General features: G+C 35.6%; 1 protein-coding gene across 1 annotated transcript; it reads right to left on the reverse strand.

The window, feature by feature from the left end:
* Positions 1 to 677: 677 nt before the first annotated feature.
* On the reverse strand, positions 678 to 4,632 carry LOC112023945 (protein SIEVE ELEMENT OCCLUSION B). Its single transcript, XM_065763905.1, is given in 6 exon segments — positions 678 to 1,467; positions 1,630 to 2,112; positions 2,283 to 2,527; positions 2,782 to 3,247; positions 3,419 to 3,526; positions 3,841 to 4,632. Coding segments are annotated over 6 exon segments (2,583 nt in total). The 5' UTR covers positions 4,564 to 4,632; the 3' UTR covers positions 678 to 909.
* Between the last annotated feature and the right edge of the window lie 9,267 nt (positions 4,633 to 13,899).

A 13,899-nucleotide genomic window follows, 5' to 3' on the forward strand; every position in this document is an offset into this window, starting at 1 on the left:
ATAATAAATTTTAAAATTTGTCCATAATTTTTTTTATTTGAAGATATTTTGAAAATCTATGAAATAAAATATAATTTATGGAAAATAAATTAAAAGAATTTTTAGACATTCAAGAATTATCTTTTTTTCTTTTTTTTACTCCAACATCAAAGAAGAGAGATGTAGCAACCTTTTAATAGAGGGAGAAATTATCAATATATACTTCTCACCTACTTAACTTTGTACAATTTTAATTTTGTCCTTAATTTTTTTTTCTTTCTAAAAGTAGAAAAAATTGCATTATATCACTTATATTAATGGAAAAAAAAAATGTTTTCCGAAAAAAAGAAAAAGAAAATCATATGTTATATGCCACAGGCAGGATTAAACTATAAACCTTCAATATGCAAGACTGACACTCTACCACTAGTTATAAGTTATTGGGGGCAAATGCTGATGATGCTTCGGCGGAACCTTTTTTTTTTAATTAGCCTTTTCTTTACCAAATTTGAAGCTCCTTAAGGTCATATTCGATTCAACCTCCGTGGGAAAATACCAAATCCAGAAAAATAAAATTAGATTTGAAAGGAATGAAAAGATATGGAAGCAGTGTCATCAATTTTTCATGCAAAGAAAACACTCAACTGGCTTTTATAATCGTAGTATAGTTTACTGTATAAGTACATAACCATAGAAGATTATTGCAACACACATAACTTTTATTTATTCCTTCAAATAGGATACATAAGCCGCTAGAAAGTGGCAACTGAGAGGACATCTCACACTCAACTCTTTTACATATAAAAGATGAAAGAAGAAAATAAATAAATAAATAAAACACACATCATATATATATATATTGTTCTCTTATTTAGCGCCAGCAGCATAAGCATATAACTGCTATAGTAATTAAGGAAAATGCTAGTAGGTTTAAGTATTAGTAGTTAGTGCAAGTAAGCTTGGAACAATGCCTTCATCGTGGCAGCAGAGGAAAGTGGTGTATTTCTCCATGGAATGGTGACACTCAGGACACTTCATGCTTTCTGGGATTTTTCCAGCATAGTGTGAGAACTCAAAGCGGCTACAAGGGTGAGAATCACCACGACGCGTGGCAACATAGTTTTGAAAAGCGACGTCAAAACCCTGCAGTGGCACATTGTCTTTCCATTGATCATAACTCTTGATTTGTTGCATCACAAGGTCGTGTTCCTCATCCTTGCCTAGCTGAATCTTTGAGAACAGCATGCTCTCAAGCCTGGTCCAAAAGAACCATATTGTGGCTGAGTCTTGCCAGCAGGTACTGAGTTTTTCCTGTACAATGTTCGCTATCACTCGCTTCACTTGCTCCCTTTGTGTGGCTTTTCCTACATACACCATCTCTAAGGGTATGCGTGTAGCCGCTGCAACTGCTTTTGCTTCCTTTGTAAATTTCCGAATCCACTCCATGTCATTGCCTCCATACAAGAAAATGTATTTTCCTTCTTTAATCTGTTCAATGAAAAAGAGGGAGATGTGAATTACTATGATAAATCCTTATTATTCAAAAAATTTAAACGGTTAGGAAATAGTTAATTTAATTATATAATCATTATTCTAACATTTTTTTCTTAAAGAGTGTGTTCGCGCGAACACACACACACATATAATTACCCAGTTCAATATGGTTGCATCAATGCCATCCACCAACAGCTCAAGCCTCCAAGCCTCTTCTCTCCAAAGAGCTTCTTCTCTTAAGGTAGTGAAAGGGAAAGCATGGCTTCCCCAAATCCACATCATGTGAATTGCATTGGGGGACACCACTCACCCTTGATGGTCTAGGACTACAAGGATAGGCTTGTTCTTGAAGTGCCACTCCTCCCTGATGAACTTGACAGATGCCTTTGATATTATGGAAGGGTGGTACACTGAGTACCATGTCATTGGAGCCTGCAACATTTCAAAATGTCTTTGCTTGACATCAGTCAATTGGTCGACAATGGGGATCCACACAATCTCATACGGAATTTGAAGCCCCATTTCGTGGAGCCTGGACTCATTATAACTTTGTTCAAGAACTGACAGCTCATCTTGGGTGATATCTAAACTTGAAATGAGCAATAACACATTCTTCCTTCTAAGAACATCAAGGTTAACCTGGTTTTCCCAAAATGAAACAGCCATATATAGATAATCATATAACTAATTATACTATCACAACTTAAAAATCAAGAACAAGTATATATATGCAATGTGCTGATAGTAGAAATTGTAATGTCGTTAATTGTGCAATAGTAATGTTAATGATATGTGTTAGAAGAGCTGACCATTTTCTTGGTGGTACCATCAACAAGTGCTAGCACATCATCCCTAGGGCAAATTAGGGCCTTGAGAACCCTCATGTTGTCAATGTGGATCATTTTGAAGAGTTCGACAAGCATTTGATAAGATTCAACATCCCTCCTCTCCTCTGCATTGAATAGGAGAATTTCAGTATTTATAGGTGGTATCTTATGTAACAGAAATATGTCAAGTCCATGCAGGGCCGGCTCAAGGCCTACGCAAGTTAGGCCTAGGCCTAAGGCCCCACCCAAAATAAAAAAATCACCTTAGAGAAAAAGGCCCCACATCTCATGGTTAAAAGCCCAAATTTTTATAAAATTATATATATTTTTAAAAAATTGTGCACTTTTTTTTATTAGTAATGTTAAGGATACTATAAATTTAACTATTAGCTTACAAATTGCCATATTACTAATCACAAAAAAGTGACTTAAATATTCATTAGTTAAATTGATGAATTTCATCAATCAGAGTCAATGTCACATCATATTGTGAACATTTTATAGTGTTTTTTCAATATACAAGACCAATAGAATCCTAATCTAATTGAAATCATGATAGTCCAATACACGGCAGTTGGAATATGGGTCATGGCTGAGGCTAATGCTGGTACGTCCGTTGTGATATAAATGGATGGTAGATCTCTAAACTCAATGACACACCAAGTCACTTCTAATATGGTCCGGATTAGATCATTAAGTGCATCGAACCGGGGTTTCAGTGGGACTGCGTGCTCAATGATGCCAGGCACTTGTTTCAGGATTGCCATTGCCTTGGCAAGTTGGTTTGTCGAGTAAATCTGTGCAAGAAGCCAGAATTCTCCATAGTTCAATCCAAATGCCGCTAGGGCCAGCACCAACTTAGCGTCCCATCCGTAGTGTGATACCATGTTACATATTGCCACTGTGGTTTGGTGTGCATCTGTGCCACCCAAAGCCTTGGATGCAAGCTGAAAATCCATTTATATACCATTTCAAACAGTTTTAAGGTAGACGTACAATTGTTTTATAGACTTATTGTTTTCAAAAACTTTAGGAAAAAAAAAAAACTTTTAATTTCTATTATTGTGTTGATGTAAATATAGATAGGGCAAGATTTTGTAATCGTGATTTGTTATAACCTCGCAGGCAATTCGGTCAATGGTATATGACAGAGCTTCCAGCATGGCAAGAAAACTCGTATGGTGGGTCTTGTCATCAAAGCCTGAATCAAGGTATGTTTGGGAACCCTGTACAAAAACACAAGCAATGATTAGAAAATGAAAACAAAGAATATACAACTGGATGCTTTCAATTCAAATACATTACATATATAGATTTCCAACCAAAAAATTACTTGTATTCATATATATCTGCTGCATCATGCTTGATGGTGTAAACCCGCATATGTATAAACTTATAAATTAATGTGATAAAGATTATAAAAATATGATTGGTATAACTCAAATAATGTAATAGATGAATATTTGTACCTTTTTTTTTTTATTAGCAATACATTAGTTTGTAAGGCTTATTTAATGTAGTAAAATCTGTAGTATTATACCATTGTTAAGAGAGTCTCTGGAGTGAGAGTGGCACGTCTAAGAATGTCCTCAACAAGGCGAAGAAGGGGTTTGACATCAACGTCTCGGCCATCTGGAGCATGGGATCCCAGAATATGACTGACCAGCACATTGTCATCAGACATCGTAAGCATGCTTCGGTCACCTCTGATCAGTTGTTGCGTAGCATTAGGTGCCAGCTTGCTGAGTAGGGTGGATGGCTGCAAAGAACCCAGTGGGGTGGGACGTTGCCAAGCCCCAAGATTGGTTTGTGGGTTGGGTTGCTGATAAGGAACAAGGCTGGTTTGTTGGTTGGTTGGCTGAAATGGAACTTGTTTGGTTTGTGGGTTTGGTTGCTGCACTGCACCAGAATTGGTTTGTGGGTTTTGTTGCTGCAATGCATAATTGGTTTGTGGGTTTGGTTGCTGCACTGCCCCATAATTGGTTTGTAGGGTTGGCTGCTGCAGTGCAAAATTGGCTTGTGGATTAGGTTGCTGCACTGCACCATAATTGGTTTGTGGGTTGGGTTGCTGGTATGTACCAGCTGGGTTGCTGGTTTGCTGCACAGAACCCAATTTGGAAGTTGGCTGCAAAGGACCCAATTGTTGGCCAGGTTGCAACAATGGAGTAGCTTGTAATAGCACATTACTAGCTTGACTTGGTTGCTGGGCAGGAGTTGTGGCATTTGGTTTCTGCACAGGACCAGTTACTGCCTTGGTATCCATGTTTCAGAAAAACAACAAAGCAAAAGAAGGTTGGATACTCTTGGAAAAGGGTAATGGGAGAGAAGATTTTCTTGTGTGTTTGACATCAGTTTTGGCTGGCCTTTATATAACCATGAGAAAAGGAATAAAGCCCAGCTAGCTGCATCAACTTCCTTGCTTCCATTGCGGTTAAAACTAAACGTTATGTGGAAGCTTTAGCTTTTGTGGCCCCAAGTTATCTCACCATCTTTTGTCATGATCCTGAATTAGCAACATGAATGAAGTTGGAACCAAATCTAGATCTAGAGCATTTCGAGTTATGGACCATTTTACCATGGGTCTATCACTATTTTACATTTGATTATTACTCATTGATTACATAAATGTGTGTGCGCAATTTGTTTTTGAAAATTGAACATGCAAATATATATTAGAGCTCGCACTTGTAGTTACAAAACAAAAACTTGTTTTTGGAAATCGGAACATGCAAATATATATTAGAAGTGGCAAAATCCAAAACGACCTGCAAATAATATGATATGACATGAAGTTAGCAGATTATGAGTTAAGGTTTGACAAGTTTGTGTCCTATTTGGGTTAACACGATTGATTCACTTAATAAATGTGTCGACTGGTCCATTTAATAAATGTGTTGTGTTCGTATTTAATTCATGGAATCTGTTTAACCTGTTTAACTAAATGTCATTTTACTAATATAACCTTCAAAACCTTAGGTATAAAAATTTATTTTCTTTCCTAGTTGCAATCTCTAAAGCCCCATGGCCGCCTCTCACTCTCAGACCTCAATCTCACCTCACCTCACCTCACCTTATTTTCTTAGTCATCACCCTTTTGTCACTGAGGTGCCAAGTTGCCATTGCCCTTGTCCTTCACTACTTTCATCACTTGAAACCCTAGTTGTTATCATTATTTACTTTCATTTTTGAACTTTTTGTCACCATCACATCATCAATGTCGTCCTTTACTTTTACCTTTGTCAATTTTCTTTTAACTAATTGTTGAGATAAGCTGTTATAGTTTATTTCATTTGACATATTGTGATTAATTATTTGTGATATATATTAAGAAGCGTTTTAGTTTTAAATAATTATTTGTGACGTTGTTACTCTATTAGTTTTGAATCTTATATTAAAAAAAAAATCTATTTTATTTAGTTTTGCATAATTCAGATCAATTGACTTAAAACTAAAAATCGTACTCTTTTAATAAAATATGATTAATAGGTTGACAAATAACCTATTTAATAAAAAAATTAAATTGGGATTAAAAAATCTTATTCATTTAATAAATATGTTAAATTAGTGTCAATTTATATAGTGAAATACTAATAAATTGATATAATACAAATTTGACATCCAATCGTCACCCACCGTATAGAATTTTGTTCATGTAATGGAATGTTTTAATCAATGCCAAATATTTAATTGTCAAATTGTTGGACATTTGTTGGACATTCCTGGGCCAAGATAAGACACGGGTTCAGACCTTGGGATTTGTTGAATTATGGGGGGTCGGTTTTGAGTCTTTTGACTCCTTTTCCTTGGCTTTATGATTTAAAAGCGTGGCATGCATCATGTGGTATCTAAAGATAGATAGAATATACAGTGTCAAGTCGACACTGTATATTCAAGCCCCATCTGAATTTCAGTGTCAATTCGACAGTTTTATGAAATATTTAGATTTGTGAATTGTGTGGCGGTGATGATTACATCATTCATCATTTTATCATTTTTTAGAGTCACTATTAACCATAGAATTTCTAAAGTATAGTTGGTCATTTATATCTAATTGATTATACTTTTCTAGTTAGCTAAGGAAATTTTAAGGGCTCTTAGGCTAAACTAAGATCAAAATTATGTCTTGAACCAAAAATCATGAATTATAAAACTCGATTATGTGTGAAGAAAGTATTTGGTATACTAGAACGCCTATCTGTTGGTATTTATTTTCAAAAAAAATTTGTTTGTAAATCACTTTTTGAAAATAAATTATACACAATTTTACAACTTAAGAAAATAAATGGCATTTGAAATAAGCACAGCTAATTAACCTCACTTCTTTAGAACATTAGCATCAAGTGGTACACCAAACATCAAAACACCTTTCACATGAGATGCTTTAAATGCCAAAATATTTGGTATGGATGAACAGTATTATTCTAAATTTAGAATGGTACAGACACAAATACTAAAATAAAAGCTAGTGTTTATTCTTTTTCTCTCTCCTCTTTATAACTTTCTTTCTTCCCTCTTTTTTTTTTCTTCTCTCTTCTCTCTTAATTCTTTTCTCTCTCTCTCTCTCTCTTCTTTCATCTTTTTTCTTTCTTCTCAAACCACTTCTCGGTTTTTTTTTTTTTTTTTTTTTTTTTGTTTTTTTCTTTCTTTTCTTTTCTCTTTCTCTTTCTCCTCTCTTTCTCTCTTTGGGTGTCCCATGATGAAGAAGGTGACCCACGGCCCACAATGAAGACCCACCATGGTGGGACCTGCAATGACGACCCTTTCTCCCTCTCTTTTAATCTCTATTTCTATTTTATTGGATGATTTGGGTTTTTTTTTTTTTTTTTTTTATTTGCAATTTTTGGATTTGAAATTCGTAGGAGGATTTGGGTAGTTGTAGTTGTGGGTTTATGGTGGTAGTGGTGGTGAGTTTGTTGTGGGTGTTTGGCTGAATTTGATTGGGTTTGTGGCGGTTGTGCTTGTAGGTTTGTGGCCGTGGCGGTGGTAGTTGTGAGTTTGTTGTGGGTATTTGGCTAAATTTGATTGGTGTGTTTTGAGTTATGTTTTAGGGTGTGTTTGGATGTGATGGTTGTGTGGAGGATGTGGCGGTGACCGCTGCACTGGTTGTGTTTTGTATTGGGTTATGTTATTAGTTAATATTATTTTAATGTGTTGTATATCTTATTTTAATTATGAAATTAGAAATTAGAAAATAGAAGATGTGATGTAGGGTACATTGTAAAATAGTGTGCTAAAATTATAAAGTAACTTTTTGATATGTTAAAATGATATATTTTGGCAACAACTAATGCTAGTGCTCTTAGGAAGCAATAGCAAGCCAGAATTGCAATTTCTTCTTCCATGTTTTTTCCTCGTGCAAAAGACAATAAGAACACAATGGTTGAATTTGGGAGGGACAACTTCGTTGCTTGATTTTGAAGTCCATGGGCTTAATTGGTTTAAGCCATGGACAAAGCACTATTTTTTGGAGTTTTCAAAATTATTTTGAAAAATGAAATTTTGATTTACAGCAAGGTTTTGTAAGAGGGAAATTCAAGAAAATATTTTCTTTACTTCTTTTTGGAGTTTTTGAGAATCTTTTTTTTTTTTTTTTTACTCAAGAATTGTTTTGTGGATTTTTTAAAAGAATTTTTTTTTTATAGATTTTTTTTAGAAATATATGGATATTTTAGAGAATATATTTTGAAAATGATGGTAAATTCCTATAGAATTTGAAAAACAATGAAAATGAAATCCCGAGTTGTTCCTTATGGTTTGGCCCTATCACAAGAAATTATTCAATCCTCATAGAGGACCATATCAGCAATGCCCAATGGTCCTTCAAGCTAATAACATTGTGCCATGTGTTAAAATTTATTGAGTGGGACCCTAGTCACCAACATAGTCATGAAAATAACATAAAATAAAAAAAGAAAAAGAAAAATCCCTCCCCTCTACCTTCATCATCCTTGGCTGCCTACCACCTGGCTCCACCATCGCCACCATCCCCTTGTATGGTGTTGGCAGTGATGGTGCTCCTCCACAATAAACTTGAAGCAATTTCGCACTCATCTTCATTTTTTAAGTTTAATTGTTGAGATATGAAAAGGAGGAGAGCATTTCAATATAAACCCTAATGTTGTGAAGAGAGGAGTTGTCCATTGTAGTCAACATGCATGTTCAAGGATCTAATTATTTTCCAATAAATATCTTTCTTGATTTATTTCCAAGAATGGGAATATTTATTTAAGTTTGATAGGCCAAGAATGTATTGACCCCTTGTGATGAATTAACCAATTATTAGCCAAGTTGATTAATTAATTAAATTAGCATTCAATACGTGTGGTAGCACAAAAAAATCACCAACTAAGTTAATATGCAACGGAAAATAAATTTGACGCGGTGATTTGTTTATGAATGGGGAAAACCTCCAAGACGAAAACCCCACTGAATGATTTTAAGGTCACCACTCCCGAAAATCCACTATTATCATAACAAGCGGTTACAAGTAAAGAAATCCTAGTACCTTATACCAACCTATAGTTGAACTCTTACCCCAATACACAATTGACTTGTTTTGTAGTGACAATCTCTCATTTTCAGTGCATGGCTTTTAGTACATGACTAACCAATCTATGCACGGATCCAAGTACGTGACTAACCACTAACTTGAGAAGGACATTAGCTGCAAAGTTCTTCAGTTCATCAACACAATGAAGATCATCAAACTCCTTGATTACAAAACCCTACAGCGTACAAACATAGTAGCTTCTTCAAGAGAAAGATGAACTAGGGCATATGTCTCTGGTCATAATATGCTTGTGAAAAACATTTGCATCAAGTTGCACTCACTTGCATCAGCTGTGACAGCCTTTAAAATAGTCCTTATATATATTTAGGGTTTTGAGAAAAGAAAGCCTAAACAAATATACATGGATTTGTGTGAAATCAGATCTAGAAAACTGATTTTCGTAAATCTTGATATATAGGTTATCTATCGAGCAGCTGTCGAGCATCGGGCTGAAAATCCCTTTTAAACCTCGATAGATGCTATTTGTCGAGTTAGATATTGAGTTTTAAAATCCAATAGTTCTGCACTTGTTTCTTGAACAGATTTGCATGGCTTTAACACTTGAACTTGAACTCTTGTTCCTTGAAGTATTAAACACATCTTAGATCTACCAATGTACAAGTAAAGTGCGTTTTGTCATAGGATTAGCCAATTCTAAATGACATATGTTCCTAACATGATTTACATATGTCCTAATAATCTTCCCATTTAGCAATCCGTGATAAAACCACAACAAACAAATGAACATATGAGAGAAGTCATAAATCACTCAACTCATACTCACTTGTTGAATACAATAAAATCTAATCCTAATACAAACTCTTGAAAGAATTTACAAGAAGAGAGTTTATGGTAAGAAAGACTCTGACAATCTATAATTCTGAAACACTTTAAACAAAACTCATAACAACATCTTAGTGCGAAGTAGAAATAATATAACATATTGCATACAATAAATAAGAAACATGTGCATAAAGAGTGAAAAGAAACAACACATGAGGAGATAGGTGAAATTGTAACAACAACGTCAATGTATATATCAAAATGAGTACAAGGTTTGCTATCACAAAATAAGAACAATGTATCTAAGGAGAAGAGAAAAGAAAAGATACAAATAGTCCTCATTGTTAGGTTCTAAGTACTTAGGAACTAATGTATTAGAACTCTAATATGTATTGTTGGCAAACCATGATCAAAATAGGTTGTTAGTCTTGATTAGATTTGCTCAAAGTATAGGTCTTTTATGTAAAGTTCGAATTGAGTTAACTGCAGAATTGAGTGTGCAATTCTGTCTGGCTTGATCGATTGATCGAGAATTAGACTTGACTGATCGAAAGTCGGGAAGAATGTTTTTTTTTTTTGCAGAATTTCCAACTCAGCTCTAAGCCCCTATGACGTGTAGGGTTTTATGTTTTGCCCTAGGTATAAGAGGGAAACCCTAGCCACATTTTAGAGATTGCTTTGCTTGCTATGTGGGTGAATCTCTTATAAGATCTGAGAGGTGGTTTCCTTCACACATGCTTAGAATTATCAAGAAGGAGATTTCATTGAAAGCTTGATGATCATTCAGTTGCTGCACTAAAGAGCTTAAAGATACACAAGTGAGAGTGCTTATACTTGCTGGAGAATCTAAGAAAGAAGGAGTCTGTGGTCTCGGAGCTTGCATGTGGTCGTGTTAGTAAGTTTTCTACATGAGGTAGCAATAGGATGTTAGTGGTCTAAGTCGCTATTATAAAACTTTGATTCTTTTATAGTAGATTCAGTTTTACCTTGAGGATAGCTAGGTTAAATTCTCTCTAGGTTTTTTACTGGTTTAGTTTTCTTGGATCATCATATCTTTATGTTCTTTATATTCCAGACTTTACATTGATATGATTATATGATTGTGTTAACTTAGATTTGTTTAATTTGGACTAAGTAATAACTTGGCTTATTAACTAGGTTAATCCAATTGTGTTTTAAGGGATCTAAAAGCAAACACTCATTACATCTGTTAGGACATATGTGTTTTCACTTGTTAAGAACATATGTCACTTATTTATGTAAATTGGCTAAATCCTTTGACAAAACACACTCTACTTGTAATTGGGTAGTTCTATGTGTTTTTAATACTTCAAGAAACAAGATTTCAAGGTCAAGTGTTGAAGTCATCAAGTCTGTCCAAGAAAAAGCAAGATGAAGTGCAAATTCATTAAATCTCGACACCTGCTCGGTAGCTACCTCGACATCTGCTATCTATCGAGATTTATAATTTCAGATTTTCTGATTTGATTTCCTTGGGATCCATAAATATGCTTTTAGGTCTTCTTTCTCCAAACCCTAAACATATAAAAGGATTGTTTTAAAAGCTGTCAAATAGTACACAAGTTGAAAAAGCATTGAGCAATCTCTGTTCAAGCAAATGGTGATCAAAGACGAAGTTTTTGACCTAGTTCATCTTCTCTGAAGAAGTTACTGTGTATTTGCACTAAAAGGTTTTGTGACCAAGCATCTTCCTGATCTTTATCGTATAGGATGAACTGAAGAACTTTGCAACCAACCTCTCCTCCTTAGTTGGTGTTTTGAAATCACGTACTAGGATTCATGCATTGGTTAGTCATGTACTTAGGAGTCGTTCATCAAAGGTGGAAATTGTCATTACAAATCAAGTCCAATTGGGTATTGGGGTAAGGGTTTAACTATAGGTTGGTAAGGTACTTGGGATTCTTTTACTTATAACTGCTTGATTTGATAATAGTAGAGTTTCGGGAGTGGTGACCTGAAAATCACCTGGTGGAATTTTTGTCGCGAGGTTTTTCCCTATTCGTAAACAAATCACTGTGTCATTTAATTTCTGCTGCATATTTAGTTTATTGGTGATTTGTTTGTGCTTCCATGCGTTTGCATGATTAATTGATAACTTGGCTAGTTAATTAATTGGTTTAATCACAAGGGGTCATTCAGTTTGTGACCTATCAAGTGATATTAGAGCAGGCACACTCTGATTAGGTTTAATCTTTGCTGTGTTGATCCATTGACCCCTGTTTGTCATGGATAGAGGACAGTCATTAATCATACCTCCTTTATTTGATGGCACTAGCTATATATACTAGAAAGTATGCATGAGAGGCTTCTTACAGTCTTTAGATAAAAAGGTGTGGCAAGTTGTAGAGATTGGCTGGACTAAGCCAAAAGAAGAATCGGTCGATTGGGATGATGCAAAGATTAAGGCGGCTAACTTCAACAGCAGAGTGTTAAATGCCTTATTTAGCATAGTCACCAATGAGGAGTTCAAGAAGATATCCTCAACAGAAACTGCTAAGGAGGCTTGGACCATCCTCCAGACAACTTATGAAGGAACAAAGGCTGTCAAAGATTCAAAGTTTCAGAGGCTCACTACAAGCTTTGAAGAAATTAAGATGGAGGAGGATTAGTCGTTTGATGAATTCTATGCCAAGCTCAAGGACATAGTGAACTTAGCCTTCAATCTTGGGGAAACCATCCCTGAACCCAAGGTTGTAAGGAAGGTGCTCAGATCTCTACTTGAGAGATTCCATGCCAAGATTACGGCAATAGAAGAATCAAAGGATATTGACAAAATTCTTTTGACTGAGCTGGTTGGAAACTTGTAGACCTACGAGCTAGGACTCTCTAGGATTGGCAAAACGGGTAAAAGCAAGAGCATGGCCTTGAAGGCAAAGAGCAGTGATACAGATGAGTCTTCCGATGATGAAGATTCCAAGATGAAGTCCTACATTACAAGGCAGTTCAAGAAGTTTATGAAGAATACCAATGGGAAGAACTTTGACAAGGACCGCAGACAATCCAGTTCTTCTCAGTTTAAGAGTCAAGACAAAGGGAAGAAGGATGCTAAGGATGGTGGTCAGTACACTATTCCTGTAGGACCAAAGTATTTTGAATGTCATGGATTCGGTCACATGAAGCATGAATGCCCGACATATCTCAAGAGCATTGGGAAGAGTAAGGCACTTGCTGCAACTTTGAGTGACACTGAGCCCAAAGATGATTTCGACAATGAGGATGACGAAATCTTAAATGCCTTCACTGCCACAGTCAATCCTACTGAAGGGATTGTTGAAGAAGTTGATGAAGAAGAAGAACTGGTGGAGTCCAAATTTAAGAATATAGATGATCAAGATGATATCCATTCAGCCTATGAGAAGCTTTACAAGCTCTCTGAGAAGCATGAGAAATTGTATAGGCTGGCCACCAAGAAGCTCAGTGATGTGGAACTTGATCGTGAAGAGTTGTCCACAAAGTTGATGAGGATTCTGTAAGAACTTCAATTCTTTCATAGTGAATTCTGTTATGCCTTGAGGATCGGTGGGTCAAATCCTCCCCAGGTTTTTACCGTGTGGTTTCCTGGGTGATCATATCTTGTGTTATTTATTTTCCGCTGCATTATTATTCTTGATATGATTGTTGGATTGTTTTAACCTAGAATTACTTAATTTGACTAAGTAACAACTTGGCTAATTAATCTAGGCTACACAATCTGTGTGTTTAAGGGGTCTAAATTTCCAACAGAAGGGATTGTTGAAGAAATGGACGAAAAAGAAGAACTGGTGGAGTCCAAATTAGAGAAGATCGATGATCAAGATGATATCCATTCAGCCTATGAGAAGCTTTACAAGCTCTCTTAGAAGCATGAGAAATTGTATAGGCTGGCCACCAAGAAGTTAAGTAATGTGGAACTTGATCGTGAAGAGTTGTCCACAAAGTTTGATGAGGCTAATCAAACTATTGGAGCACTAAGGTTTGAAAACAATTTCTTGGCTGAGAAGACCAAGAAACTTGAAGCAGAGTTGTTTCAAGTCAGAGCTCAACTGGAGAGGACTTCAAGTGCAAAGCTTGATGAGATGCTCAACATCCAGAAATCTGCTTCGAATCGAACAAGTTTAGGGTATGGTCTTTCTTCCCTTCATATTACTTCTACTAGTGCTACTGTTTTTGTTTCTCTTGCTAATAACACTGATATTGAGAACACTGATGATAAAACTGAATTAGTTAGTGGGAACTTAGACAAGAGTAAATCTATCTTAGGAGCAC

This window comes from Quercus suber, unplaced genomic scaffold (assembly GCF_002906115.3).
Source record: "Quercus suber isolate HL8 unplaced genomic scaffold, Cork oak 2.0 scaffold_530, whole genome shotgun sequence".
Classification (NCBI taxonomy): domain Eukaryota; kingdom Viridiplantae; phylum Streptophyta; class Magnoliopsida; order Fagales; family Fagaceae; genus Quercus; species Quercus suber.